General features: G+C 28.8%; 1 protein-coding gene across 2 annotated transcripts in view; it reads left to right on the top strand.

The window, feature by feature from the left end:
- The window catches only part of LOC123296544 (reticulon-1-A), a 94,908-nt gene that overhangs the window by 37,816 nt on the left and 42,786 nt on the right, over positions 1–14,306 (top strand). For both annotated transcript variants that reach the window (XM_044878054.1, XM_044878056.1), the window contains exon 2: positions 12,090–12,125. In XM_044878054.1, the coding sequence (XP_044733989.1) occupies positions 12,090–12,125 (36 nt within the window). The remainder of the gene's footprint in view (positions 1–12,089; positions 12,126–14,306) is intronic.

The following is a 14,306-nucleotide window of genomic DNA, read 5'->3' as shown; positions in this document are numbered from 1 at the left end:
ATAATTAACTAAAATATTTTTTTATCTATACCTTCGTACTTAAGTTATTGTCATTAAAATTGAAAGTGACCTTACTATTTTTGAAGAATTTTGACTTTGCATCGTAATTCCTTTTATCAAAATATAAAAGTTAATATAATTATAAATTTTGATCGTGATATGGCAACATTATTCTTAAAAAATGTAAATAACAATTAATAAATACTTATCTTGTAATCGTGGTATTTTTTACTGAAAAAATCATCAAAGGTCGTTTATTAAACTTTGGTTTATAGTAATCTTTAGGGGACTAAACTTGGCTTTTAGCTTGCTTATACAAGGTGTTCCTTGTCTCGATAGGCGTAGCTTAACAGCTTATTCTTTGGACAATTTTAAGCCTAAAGTGCAATATATACTTTTTTCCAAAAACCAATAGTTAGGGAGTTGTGGGCACTAATGATTTTAACGAAAAAAGTCTTTATATTATTGAGTAAAGTATATTAATGTTTTATTATAGTTAAAAATTTTTCTTCCTACACTACCAAGGGGGACTGTTTTTCACCATGTTAAGGATAGCAGCTTCTTCTTTGGAAAGTTCTTGCTGTACTTGATGTTCTACATTAGATTTAGGAAAATTACAACGGTCGACCTTAAATGTCTTTACAACGCTCTACCACAATTAGCTTAGCTCAAAATAAGACAATTTGGCTAAACTTTCTCTAGTAAAAGTTGCTCCGTTTTATCTCTATACGCGATTTTGATAAAATTTGGTGTGGTGACATTGTTTTTCATACACAACAACTCATCATAAGGTTGATATCAATTCATAAGCGTAGAATGTAGGAGTTTCAGGAGGCTAAAACCCACCTAATTTTTACGCCCATGGAGGTAAAGGCTAAAGTATGGAATTTAGATGAAGTTAACTTTTTACTACAAAAAAGGTACTCTTCATAAACATCGATTATTCTATTGGTTTATTCAGAATTTGAAATTTTGATCTTTGGTTGCAGCAAGATTGACACAAAAATTAAGTTAACTTAAAACACGCATGTAAATAAAAGTTACAATAATAATTGTTTGAAGTGCCCACTATTAAACCGCATACAAAGATTTACATGGCGAATAAAATTATAATGAAATCTCTTTATAATTTCTTCGTCATCATTTAGAGTATTTGTAGCGTCTTTGATTCGTTCCCAAGTGATTTTCTTACACCTGTGGAAATTGTATCCACGTCAACGGTAAATAGATAAATACAGCCTGTGTAAACGTAATCGAATATCACTTCGCCTTAATTTTTTAAGCTTAAAAGGTGGCAGATAAAGAAAAATAATAATAATTCCTTAATCCTTAATTTTTGATACTAGGGGACCTTGAACTGCATCCCAATTCATCCTCATGTAGACCCGACCCTGATAACAACTTATATATAAAAATGTGTATTTATATAACAAGTACTCGTATTACATAATTAATTAGGTAATTGATATTTACATTGAATTATCATAACTTGATAACTACAAACAAACATGTTGTCAACATTGAACTTATTTAACTATTTAAGTTTATGAAGAATTATGTATAACAATCACACCGTATTATAATACAAAAACAACAAATTTATGTAAAATTATTTTAAATTATAATAATTTAATAATTCATTAATTGAACAGTTTAATTTTAATAATTATACACATTTTTACGCATTATTATTAACTATTTAGGGGTTTATCAGTTTGCGACCCGTGTGGGTTTGATCTAGTAGATCACTCAAATGATGCAGTTTATTCAGTTCAATGGAAAAATTTTATTAATATTAATAGCTGTAATTGGTTACTGCATCCGAATCTTTTTTAACCTTAAATTGCTCTTTTTATGGGATTTTGGGCGGCAAATTGGTAACTACATCCAATCATCAAATGAAACCTATTTTTGTGTTTTTTTTTATTAAATTGGGGAAATTTTATTAAAATTGGAGACAAAAAATTTGTCTCGATTATTTGCAATTTTCTTAAGGAAGTTCCCAAAAAAATGAGTGTATGAAAATATTTGAGATATTTAAAATTTTGAATGTGAATTTTGTTACAGCTTGGGATAATTATACTAAAATTAAGAGTAAAGTTTTTCGATATATACCATACATATAGTTTTTGAAATATGCCTGAAGATTTCAGGGAAAATCACTTATAGAGGAAATATTTATTTTCTTAACACAAATACCGTTCATTTCATATAATTTTCTTTATAGGAAAATATTTGTCATACTTTGAATACTAGTTGGTTATTTTTTTATAAGGAATATTTTTTACATTTAAACTTTTGTTATATCTCTAACGGTTTACAAGATGATTCCTACGGACTCAAGACCCAATTAACCTATGTTGCTCATTTACGAACTTGGCCACTTTTTACGTCCTCAGCACGCTATAAAAATTTCAACTTGATATCTCTTTTCGTTTTTGAGTAACCGTGATGACAGACGGACAGACAGACGACAGACAGGCAGACAGACAGTCAGAAATAGACTAATTAGGTGATTTTATGAATACCTATACCAAAATTTTTTTCGTACCATCAATATTTTTAAGCGTTACAAAGTTGGGACTAAACTTAATATACTATGTATATTTCATATATACATGGTATAAAAATGCAAATTTTAATAGTTCAAATCTATAAATTTAACACCGTAAGGGGTAATAAAAAATTTACCTGCTTATAAAGGGCGTTGATCAGAATATACGCGATTTAGAGATGATTCTAAGAATACATAATTTTTTGGGAACGTCCTTAAGGTACGTCGCTGAAAATATAAATTATAAAATATATAACAATTGCTATGTATACTTTGATTACATGGCAAAAATGCCACCTTCTTCACAATATTATGAAATGAGATGTTTTTATATCAGACTTAATTAATTTTAAAAATAAATTATTAATTATATTTTTTCATTATTATTTTCCATAATCTAGATTCTAGATTATGATGATGTAACTAACTGAAAATAAAGTATAATATAAATTTTTTTTTGTAACATAAAACCACTTGAAACAATCAATTTATGTTGGATAGATAAATTGAAAAATATTCTTGATATCATGAGGTAGTAACACGCGTTGAAAACTCAATCCGTTTTTCCTCAATTGTTTTATTCCATTTTTATTCATTTAAGTATTAATATTTTAACTTCTTGTACACTCCAAGCTGACTCGTAAAAAATCGTTGAGACAATATGTATGTATTGTTTTTGTCCTGTTAAACAACTTCTTACACAAGAAAATTTTCGCATTTCTTCATTTTAGCGAGATAATATTTAATGAAATGTTTTGTGCGAGTCTCGTAAACGGGTGGATTATATAGATGTTTTTCAAAAAAAGACTTTTTAGATAGACTGCCAGAGAGGACTTTTTCATTCAATATTATAAAAATAAGGCCATGCATAAGAAATCGAAACAAGCAAACGAAGAAAAATTTATTCTTGTAAGAGATTGTGTTTAATGGTCTCAAAAATTTATAAGAATGCATGAAAATGCCAGTGAGCATTGATGATTCAATTATAAAACATAATATGTATCATGTACACATAAAATTAAGAATGGGCGATTATGTCGAAAATTAATTAAATTTAAAAGGAACAAAAATCGATCGTTGTTCTATTTTTGAATATACGACTAATTTTGTATAACGTGGGCAATTAAATAAAGAAATCTAACTCGATTCGTATAAAGTCTGTGCTTGATTATTAATTTGGGGTAACAAATCAAGTGAGCAGTTTTTATAGCATCTCAGTATATATATCTAAGCGAAATACTAATCACTGGCTCATTACAAGAAGTAAAAAACTATACACCCGATTGACTTGAAATTTAGTATAGTTACTCATTTTGTTATGAAGACGCTCGTTAATAACGGATTATTAGGTAAAAAAGGGAATACAATTTTGTATGAAATATGTCATTTTTGAATCCACTAATTAACCTATTTTGAAAATTATTATTATAGAATGTTACATTACCAGCAAATAACATAAGAAGTATTTAATTTTTTTTTAATAGAGCTCCCCACCAAAATATTATAACCCATGAAATTTGGAACAAAAGGGGATCACTTAAGGCGATAGTAACGCAATAGTCTTTGTTTTTAAAGTTGAAATTATCGATCGGCACGGGTGGATAACTGCTAGTATTCTTATGGCGTTTTTCCAAATACGAAACACAATTATTTATGTTATCTTTGAGGGTCAAAGAAAATGACTAGCGAGAAGCTGAAGACTAAAAGGCTTATATAGTTACTAAAAGCTTATCTACTCGTCACCACATAGCCTTTTTTATCGCCAAGTGATAAGAAAGTTCACACATCTGTATTTTAGAAATATCACGTAGTTAGTTACTTAATGTAATCATAATTAGTTTCAAAAATAACCAGGTAGTCACTATATTACTAGGTGGCAGTATGACCGTTTTCAAACATTCTTCGGTAATTGTTACCAATTTATTTAGCTTCTCTTTCGGGATTAGCTTAGACTGACTCAGATTAGAACAATTTCATTTTTATAGAGTAACAAGGTATTATCAGCTGAAAAGTCTAAACCAAGTGATAGCGTAAGTGGTTACTTAACCAAAATTTATACTATCATATCTTAAGAATATTTAGTACTAATACGCAATTCAAAAACTGTATAAACCCTTTGTGATTATAGATAATTTTGATAGAAATATTCCTGAATCAAAGTGCTCATTTAATCACTACTGGTTACTAATCTCTAATCAGTTATCAGCTTGAACGTTATCAAATGTTTGTTATCGAATATATGAATGTAATTACAATTTTAGTAAGTCATCACTTGAATTAGTCCAGTTACTCATTTATCAATTTATTAAAATTTTCAATGGTTGAATAATCAATTTTGTATTTTATCTTTATGAAACACAAAAAAAAATTGCCGTAGTTTATTTATAAAATGATTATCAGTTAATAACGTATGATTTAGAATCGGCAAATGGAAGGGTTGTGTGGGGTCCGCATGGTTAATTTCCAATAGCATGATTTTTAATCTCGATCTTCTCATGAAATTATAGTATTCCACACAAAAAAGAAATATAAAAACACACATAACTGCGTGATCGAAACTATTTGTAGAATGCTATAGGAAACTTTCAAATTTTTATTCGCATAGACATATGATTAAGGTAGTACCAGCATGAAATCACTTTTCGACAGATTTGGCCGAATTTTTTTTCTCGGGTTTATAATAGCTTTATTTATGAATTCCTAAAATTTCATAATTTTTGACCGTTTAGATCCCGAGATATTTAAAGACAAAGTTCGCGATTTTGAGGGTCATGTCCCATTTAAAGCATGTAAAATGTCCGGTCTCTCCAACTATTTTTTATGATATTATTATATATTGAAGAAAAAGTAGAAAGAAATGTTTATACAATAAAATTCTAAAAAAAAAAATTAGAAATTAATTTTCACTTTCGAGATATTAATTTTGACGTAAATTGATCGAAATTGGGACGTTGGCATAATTATTTCCCATTTTAAACGGTCAAAATTTCTGAAACTTTGGGAATTAATAGTAAGCATTATTAAATTCTTAAATTTAATTTTTCGTTAAATTCTGTCGAAAAAAAAATTGTACCATTGCTTTAACATAGAAACTGCAAATACCATGCTGGAACTACGTTAAAAAGGGTTTCATTTGAATTTAGGAATTGAACGCAACTGCTAAAAACGTTCAGAACTCAATCAACTTCTATTGATTACTGGAAGTTGCAACTCGCCAACTGGCGATAATAAATCGTACTAATTAAAATCAGAAGAAGACCCGAATTCAGTAGTTACAATTTCGACTACCAGATGGCAATACTTGCACTTACCATTTTTTTAAGACCAATAAAAATATTTAAATTCAAATCAGATAAATCCCGCCAATTCACGATCAAAAATTGTACTATTAAACAGGAAGTGAATCGCTTTTTCAGAAATTCCAATTTAGACCACCTGATTACTTGCCATTTATCAATAGTCGACAAACTCAACCCAACCAACTTGTAATTACAACAATACTCTGGGTCTATAAAATTTTCGGTATATTTTTTCCGAGTCTATTTTTTTCAATTACAATTAATACCGTTCCAAAAAGTTATATTTCGGCTGCAGGCGTTTTTTTTAAAAATATCATCAAATAATAAAAGACAAAATATAAGATGTTAAAAAAATCCTACATTCCTCCTCAAAATTTACAAGAGAGTCTCAATCCGAGTGTACAACCTCGTGTAAAAAAATCATCGGTTAGAAAATTTAAAATTGTTAGTACATAGCTTAAATTAATTTAAATCAGAAATATGCAATGAAAAAAATATATATCTCAAATTCACGAAATCGATAAACTAGGTGACATAAGTTTAATCGACTTGTTTCTAAGTGAAACATAATATTTGATGTCTTTAATCCTCTTGTTACGTTCAATGTGTTCCTATTAATGGAATTATATAACCGAATAATATGATCATTAATATAGTCGATTAATTTGAAAACTTATACAGTACAGGATTTGTGTCGAATCATTAGGCATTCACATATTTAATAAAATTAATAAATTATAATCATATTTTACTGCAACAATAAATAGTTTAACTTTGTTGTTATAGACATAGTCGATTCATAAAATTATACCAGAAGTCCTTTAAGATTCATCATTTTATTCGAATGTTGATTACGCAATTGTTTTTTTTTTACGTCATATATGTAAAAAAAAATAGCTTCTTTTAGTGAGCCACATAGACACATAATTGATATTCCCATATCAAACATATTAAATAATTTGCGTTCTCACGGGTAAATAGTGATGTTTACGAAAAAATTTTCAATCGAAAGCTGTTTATTTTTTTATAAAGAACATTGTTTACATTTAAATTTTTGTTATATCTCTAACGGTTTACATGATAGATCCTACGGACCCGAGACCAAATTGGCCTATATTGCTCATTTACGAACTCGACATCACTTTTTATGTCCTGAGCACACTATAAAAATTTCAGCTTTATATCTTTATTCGTTTTTTAGTTATCGTGTTGTCAGACGAACAGAAGAAAAGATAACCTGAAATGGATTTTATAAACACCTATAGACCAAGAGCCAGTGACCAATTTTAGGTTGTCATTTCAAAAGTCACGAAACTTTTCATAAAAAAACCTCAATACCTACAGATACTGAAAAGCCACTTCTGGCAGCCATGTGTGGCCGGGTTGGACTGCCCTAAGTTTTTTAAGAGGGTAAGAGAAATAAGGCTCATTTTTGTTAAAGTATAAGTCATAAAATTTTAGGAAATTACTTTCGACAATATTTTTACTTCATACAATTTTTGCCAGAACATTTACATTCCTCCTAATTGTTACCAGAATGCTATAAATATTTATTTAAAAAAATCAAATTTTGTCATTTCATCAGTCTTTAAATTTTAACAGAATAAATCAAATAAATTAATAATTCATAATATTTAATGCCAGAACTAAATTCCATCACCAACAGTCTGCCGGAGCGAAAAACGTGTCCGTGCGAGTGAGAGCAATGTACATGGAAATCTATGAGTTAGCCTTAAACAATAATATAATCCAATGTTTATACGCATAACTTATATACGGACAAAATTATAATCAATAATAAGCGTATATCAAATGAAAAACACATGTTCTGTTATCCTTGTCATCCTTGAATTTGAGGTACATGAGGTGATTATATCATGTTTGTTTTGTCTATAAAGTTGAGTTCGTAGAATAAAAACACGTTTTTATAAGTCAGTATAGTGTCATGGTAACATCTCTACTATATTGCACAAGATTAAATCATGTATCACATGCTTAATGATACATCAAGAAGTATAAAAATGTCGTTGGACTTTGACTTTCATACAAGAATCTTATTCTATCCAGTGTGGTTTTTAAAATGTTAATTTATTTTTAATTTTTAGTTTACGTTTAAACATTTTTATTCACAGTTTGCTTGTATGATAATCAAATAGAATACATAAAAAGCGGTTTGAGGAATTAATTTCTAGCAAGCTGGAAATTCTTTTAATATCTTCATTTGGTCCTAAATGCATGTAATCTGAGTTTGCGCAATTATAGGAGGTATTCATAACTTTTGGAAACCTAATAATTGCGAAATTTGAAGAAGGTGTGCATTTTTTTACAAATTACAAAAAAAACTGCATTCCAATAAAAATTCTAGATGAAGCAATAGGGGATAATTCTGATGTCGAATTGGCCATATTACCCATAAAAACGTAAAACTAGACTTGATACCATGCCAAAATTTGAAAGTAAAATAATAATTGATTTGTTAATAAAATAATTGATTAATAAACGAAGAAGTTATAAGCAATCAAGGATTCCATTCAAAGGTTGCCCATCGCCTTTTAGCAAAACAAAGTTTTATATTCAATCTCTATGACGATACCCACGTATGACGTCACTAGAGGATATCTTCGTCATTGTTTAATTATGAATTTTAAACGTTCAAATCTTGCATACTATTAAAGATTTTTGAAAATTAACTTCACTTTTCCATCCGTGAAGTGAGAATTCTTTATTCGAAGTGATAAAATAATTAATTTAGGCCGATATCCCGTATTGTGCCCATTAGGCCATAGCGCGCCCTAGTTTTAAAATTTAAAATTTAACTTTTATAACTAGTTGCTGTGGAATGTAAAAAGTGAACAAAATATCTAACCTTCTCTGATACTAGGCAAAATATAAAGAATGGAGGCCCTATTTGTCAAATTATAGTAGGCTGAGTTTAAAAATCTGATTTCGGTTAAGTATCTTAAAAAATGTCACCTATCACCCTGTATGACTGTGTAATATTTCAAATCGAAATTTCTATAAATAACGAAAATACGGGTGTATCTTCATCTTAAATGCGATACACTGTATATCTAGTTTTTCCATTTTAAATAAAAAAATCTGTATTATAATTTAAAATAAAAACTGCTCAGTACTATCGAATTTACCTGAATATGAAACAAATAATCAAATCTTTTTATTTATTGAACTCTGGACGATTTATGTTAATATCGGGAGTCGGAAGAAATTACACGATTTCTGAAGTCTACCGATTATGTCTGAAGATATGACAACCGTATATCTAAAGCGTATATTCAGCTGGCAATTTCTCAATAATATATTATTCAAACATTACATAAATGCATAACAAGTTGCAGTATTAATATTTTATTACATTCTCCAAGTTAAGAGATAAGTTTTTAACTGACTTCAAACTTTGAGGAGGTTCTCAATTTGACTGTATTTTTTTCATGTTTGTTACCTCAGAACTTTCTACTGGGTGAACTGATTCTTTTTCTATTTGAAAACTGATGCCATTTCAATTTGGTTCAGTTCTGACAATGGCATCCATGAGAAAACCATAAAAGTCTTAAATTGCATTTACTATATGCGCAACAAATGAACAAATAACTCAATATCACGCCAACCGATTTCGATTATTCTTTTTTTAGTGAAAAATTAGTTAGTGTACTTCAGATTTACTAAAAATCAAAAAATCAAAAAAACATTAAAAAACCTATTCCAAAACAAATTAATATGCACTAAAAAGTAAAAAATAACGATAATATAATGTAGTTACAATTATTGTTATTTTTAGAGTCGGTGTCAGCCAAGCTAATGTGGCAAACTGTTGTCTGTGTTTCCTTGGCTGACACCGACTCCAAAAATAACAATAATTTTTAGTACATTATATTATCGATATTTTTTACTTTTAATGCATATTAATTTGTTTTGGAATAGTTTTTTTTTTGAAGTCGGTTTTCATTTTGTTAAGTTTTTTTTTCCTTTATTGAAAAACAAAAGATTTTCCGCTGCTTACAAATATAAAGTAACTTTTTATTATAATTTTATTTCATTTAGTGTAGGTTGTTTGGTATACATATCATCCAATGTGACCTAGTTTTGATGCTTTCATAAGATTATATATACTATACGCACCCCAATACCATACTCTACATATTATTTGTGTTAAGCCCCTATTGGTAACCCCTTTCTAGCACTGTGTTGGTGTGTGGTAGTGTGTTCATCAAATAAAATAGAACACTTTGTATATGAATGTGTTCACGCCCTTGTTATTTATATATATCTATCTTGATTTTATCTTCTCGAAATTCGCGTATCATCCTTTTTATAGTTTTAGAACTGTTTCAATACAATTCTCTTGATAATATTTTATCAGGCATCAATACAATAAATATTGCTAATTAATAATTAACTAGCCGAAAGTGTTTTTATTCTGGTTTATGTTCTGAATAAAGTTCAGGTCACATAGATCGTCAAACGTGCGTTTAAGAAATACTTTCGAGGCAGGAATTTGATAAAAATCTATCAATAAAGACTTTTGTTTTAGTTCTTTATTTCTTAGAACCTTGAAAATCGCGTTGGTTGTTCAGAGCAGTTCTCAGATTTGAGCTATCCTTTTCATATTCTTTGACTATTTAGAGTTCCAAGGCTTGCTGTTAATTTTATTAAAATTTTCCCTTTCTACAGAAATTATATGAATTAGACTGTCATACATTTGAATAACGGTACAAATGTCAATATCAATGGACTGTACTTACACAATTATAGTGTTTGTTTAAAAAATTCCACGAGCGTGCCTATATGTAACTTCGCGTCTGTAGACACGAGCTTACTTTGCCGTATGTATAATCTGCCTCAGGCGCCCCCCTCTCCTAATTTTGAGATAAATTATTAAAATAGAATTCACAAATATAATAATGAATGGCTTTTTTTTTTTTGCAGGAAATTAAAATCCTTTAATAAATTAGCATTCTTTATTAGCTTTATTCGCATTTTCTTAATCCTTAGGACCTGGCATCTTTTTCTCTCTAATCTTGCTACAACTTTACACGGCGTGCTTTCGTCTCTCCGAGAGAATCTATAAGATCATCAAAATCCGCCTCGAAGGTAGTTTAATAGTCCAAGGCTAGGTTTATTGTTGAATATAGATAAGTTATTAAATTCTCGGCTGCGTTTTTTCAGACCAATTGCTTAAATTTGACGTTATCGTGCTCATTTGAGAACGCAACACTTTTGGAAAAAGTCGTAGAGAAGTTTGATAGACTCTCTAAAAGAGGTCAGTCACGAAGTTTCAAGTATGTATCAATCATTTTACAAAGCCACCCCTTCTGTTTCAGGGTCTATTAATTTTAATGATTAGAAAACATTCATCAAAAGTTCTGCTATAATTTTGCCCAGGTTTATCTACTTTTAAAATCTCAAAATTGTTTTCAAATAATATTATTTTTAATGTACAAAACTTTAAAAAACTTCCATTGAATTCAAAGAACAACATTACCAACAAATTGTATAATATAACCGTACACTTGCTTTTATTCATAAATGATGTGTTGTGGCTTAGTTATATGTTATGAAAAAAAGTTGTGCATTTTATGAAAAAAGTGCCAGAGGGTATCCACTGTTGTCGATTGTAAATAGAATTTTCTTTTCCTATAGTGAATATAATTTTATTTATTTAGTTCAGTCGTATTTATATAATACAGAGCCTCTCCTTACAGGTTGTTTACGAAAGAAGAATGGCCATTGGTAGTTCTTTTCTTCTTTAGAGAATATATCCTAAATGTATACCTCTATAAAACCCAATTAATATAATATTAGTCATGGTTTTCCAAATTATTTTCATGTTATCCCAAGGCAATTCCTTTAACAATAGGTCATTTGTTCCAAATTGTCATACACGATGCCAAAAAATATATATAACATTCCATGATTTCGGTTCTGACGTAATACAATTTTATTTATATAATAAAAATGTGATTTTTAATGGATATAAAAAAAGAAGTTATTTTCTTCAGCCATGAAGGGCTGTTATATTTACAGAAATGGCATAAATTAATAAAAATTCATTCAAGTAAATGAATTATCAATTCTAGTGTTGCTATTGAGAGTAAAAAATTTTCCGGTCCAAGACTTATACCATAAAAGTTGGAGTTTAATAAATCGTCATCCTTGTGAATAGTACTTTTAATATAACGTAATATGCATATTATTTAACTTATTTTTTCTTTTTTCAGATACGTGGTTTAATCCAGAAAGATTACACCCTACGGGTAAGTTTGAATTAAAGAAAATCATTAATTCAAATGAGTAAGATTAAGTCTTTTACGTAGTTTTCAATAAAGGTCTCGAACACAGGGTGTCCCGTGGCTCGATAGACACGCTTAAGAGCGTATTCTTAGGACAATTTTAAGTCGAAAGTGCCTAATGTAATTTTGTTCAAAATCCAAAAGTTAAGGAGCTATGTGCACTGTTAAATTTATCCAATAAAGACATTGTTAGTAATGTTTATTAAAATTTTTATATTTACTTGTATAGATGTTCTTGGAAGTTATGTCTATCGAATCACGGAACACTTTGTATATTTCCGGTCTTGGCAAAAACCATAATGATTGAAATTATTCAGTCATAACGAAAAATATTGGATACATGTAATACGGCAGTTGCCTGATGTCGAATTAGCCATATTACGCATAAAAATGTAAAACTAGACTTAATACTTTGACATTTGAAAGTAAAATTAAAATTGATTAAAAAACGAAGAAGTTATTAGCATTTAAAAATTGTTGCCCATAACCTTTTAGCAAAACAATGTTTTATTTGTATCTCTATACTGATATCGTAAAATGACGTCATTAACCTATATCTTCCTTTTTGCATAATTAATTAGGAATTTTTAACGTTCAAATTTTGCGTACTTCTAAATATTTTCAAAAACCAACTTTTCTCCCCGTGCAGTGAGAAGTATTCACCTGAATTGATTAAAAAATTAAACTACATGCCTATTGCAAAGAAAAAACATGAATTTTCTAAAAATTGCACCTTTTTTTGATTCAATGAAACAGTAGAATCAATTCAATTTTCCTCGCTTATGTATGTAGTATTCTTATTAAATTACGTTCATGTATGATCGGTTGCCTGAAACTTTACAAAAGACATTTAGTTTATTAATTATTTAAAACATAATTTTTATAGTTTGACATTTTTTTAAATAATTTTCATTTTTATAAAATTTAATAACTGCCATTTGTTTATATTAGGTCAAGATAAAAAAATAATTGCAACTGCTATTTATTTAACTCTACTGTGTGTTTCAAGATGTTAAATTAAGGGATTTATCAGAAATATCTTCCCATAAAAAAGCAATAATTACTTTATTTACGAATACAATAAAAAAAACTAGCTCGACCTGTGAGGAATTCCGCTGCTGTAGTTACGGTAACTACAGCAGCGGAACTAAGTTACCGTTACTCGTGGCTAGCCTGTACTCGTGCCTAAAAACAACAAACAACAAATTTCGAAGAAAAATAGTGAAAAAAATCAAAAGTTCTTAAATTAATATTAGGAGAACATGTAAAAATAGTAACTATATGCCTAGAGTATTATCTGTAAAAACTTACATGTTCGCCTAATAAACTTATTATTTAAATTTATGATATTTTCTCGTTCAAATTATTATTTGTCCCGTGTTTTTTCCTAAACAGTACATTTTTAGACCGTGACTCGTGAGTATATTTTTCGTCAAACCTAGACATAATAAGCTTGAAAGTGAGGGGTGAATCATGGAATTTGTTTAAGAAATAAGGAAGATAAGGATAGAACAGAAAAAAATTTGCTAGAGTAATAATATATAAAATTGTATAAACAGAAAAAGAACAATTAAAAATGTTTCTTGAAAAGAACATTCAAGTACTTTTATTACAAAGGAAATTAGGGTATTAGGTGGGTGATATTTAGTGGGTGTTTATATTTTCGTGAAGACAAATATGATGGGGTGTGTTAAGCCGAAAATAAAACTTCGTGATATTTAAACATCTGATATAAATGTTTCGTGCTCATTTTATTAAATTACAAAAACAATAAATTGACACCCAACTCAGTCAATGTTTTAATTTTATAATTAAAAACAAAAAATTGTTAATTTATTAAACAAGTCTCATTTTTAAATGAACTATTTTAGTACAACGCTCAAAATTTGTCTCGGTTTAACTAACGCCTCTTCCCCTCCACAAATACTGAAGGATGGACAACACATCTGAAAATTGTCTTCGGGGTCTAATAAACATGTACGAAATTCCATCGCTTAACTCTAAAGGACTAATCTTGCCAGTGGTGATATAGGCGTTTTTATTCCTGATTTTGATCAAGATTTAAAAAACTATTGATTTACCACCATATATTCTAATGTTTTTGTAGTTTTCAGTGAATTCTTTGCGTTATTTAGTCGATCTAAT

Source organism: Chrysoperla carnea, chromosome 3 (genome assembly GCF_905475395.1).
Source record: "Chrysoperla carnea chromosome 3, inChrCarn1.1, whole genome shotgun sequence".
Taxonomy (NCBI): Eukaryota; Metazoa; Arthropoda; class Insecta; order Neuroptera; family Chrysopidae; genus Chrysoperla; species Chrysoperla carnea.
This window is presented reverse-complemented; position numbering and strand designations above follow the sequence as displayed.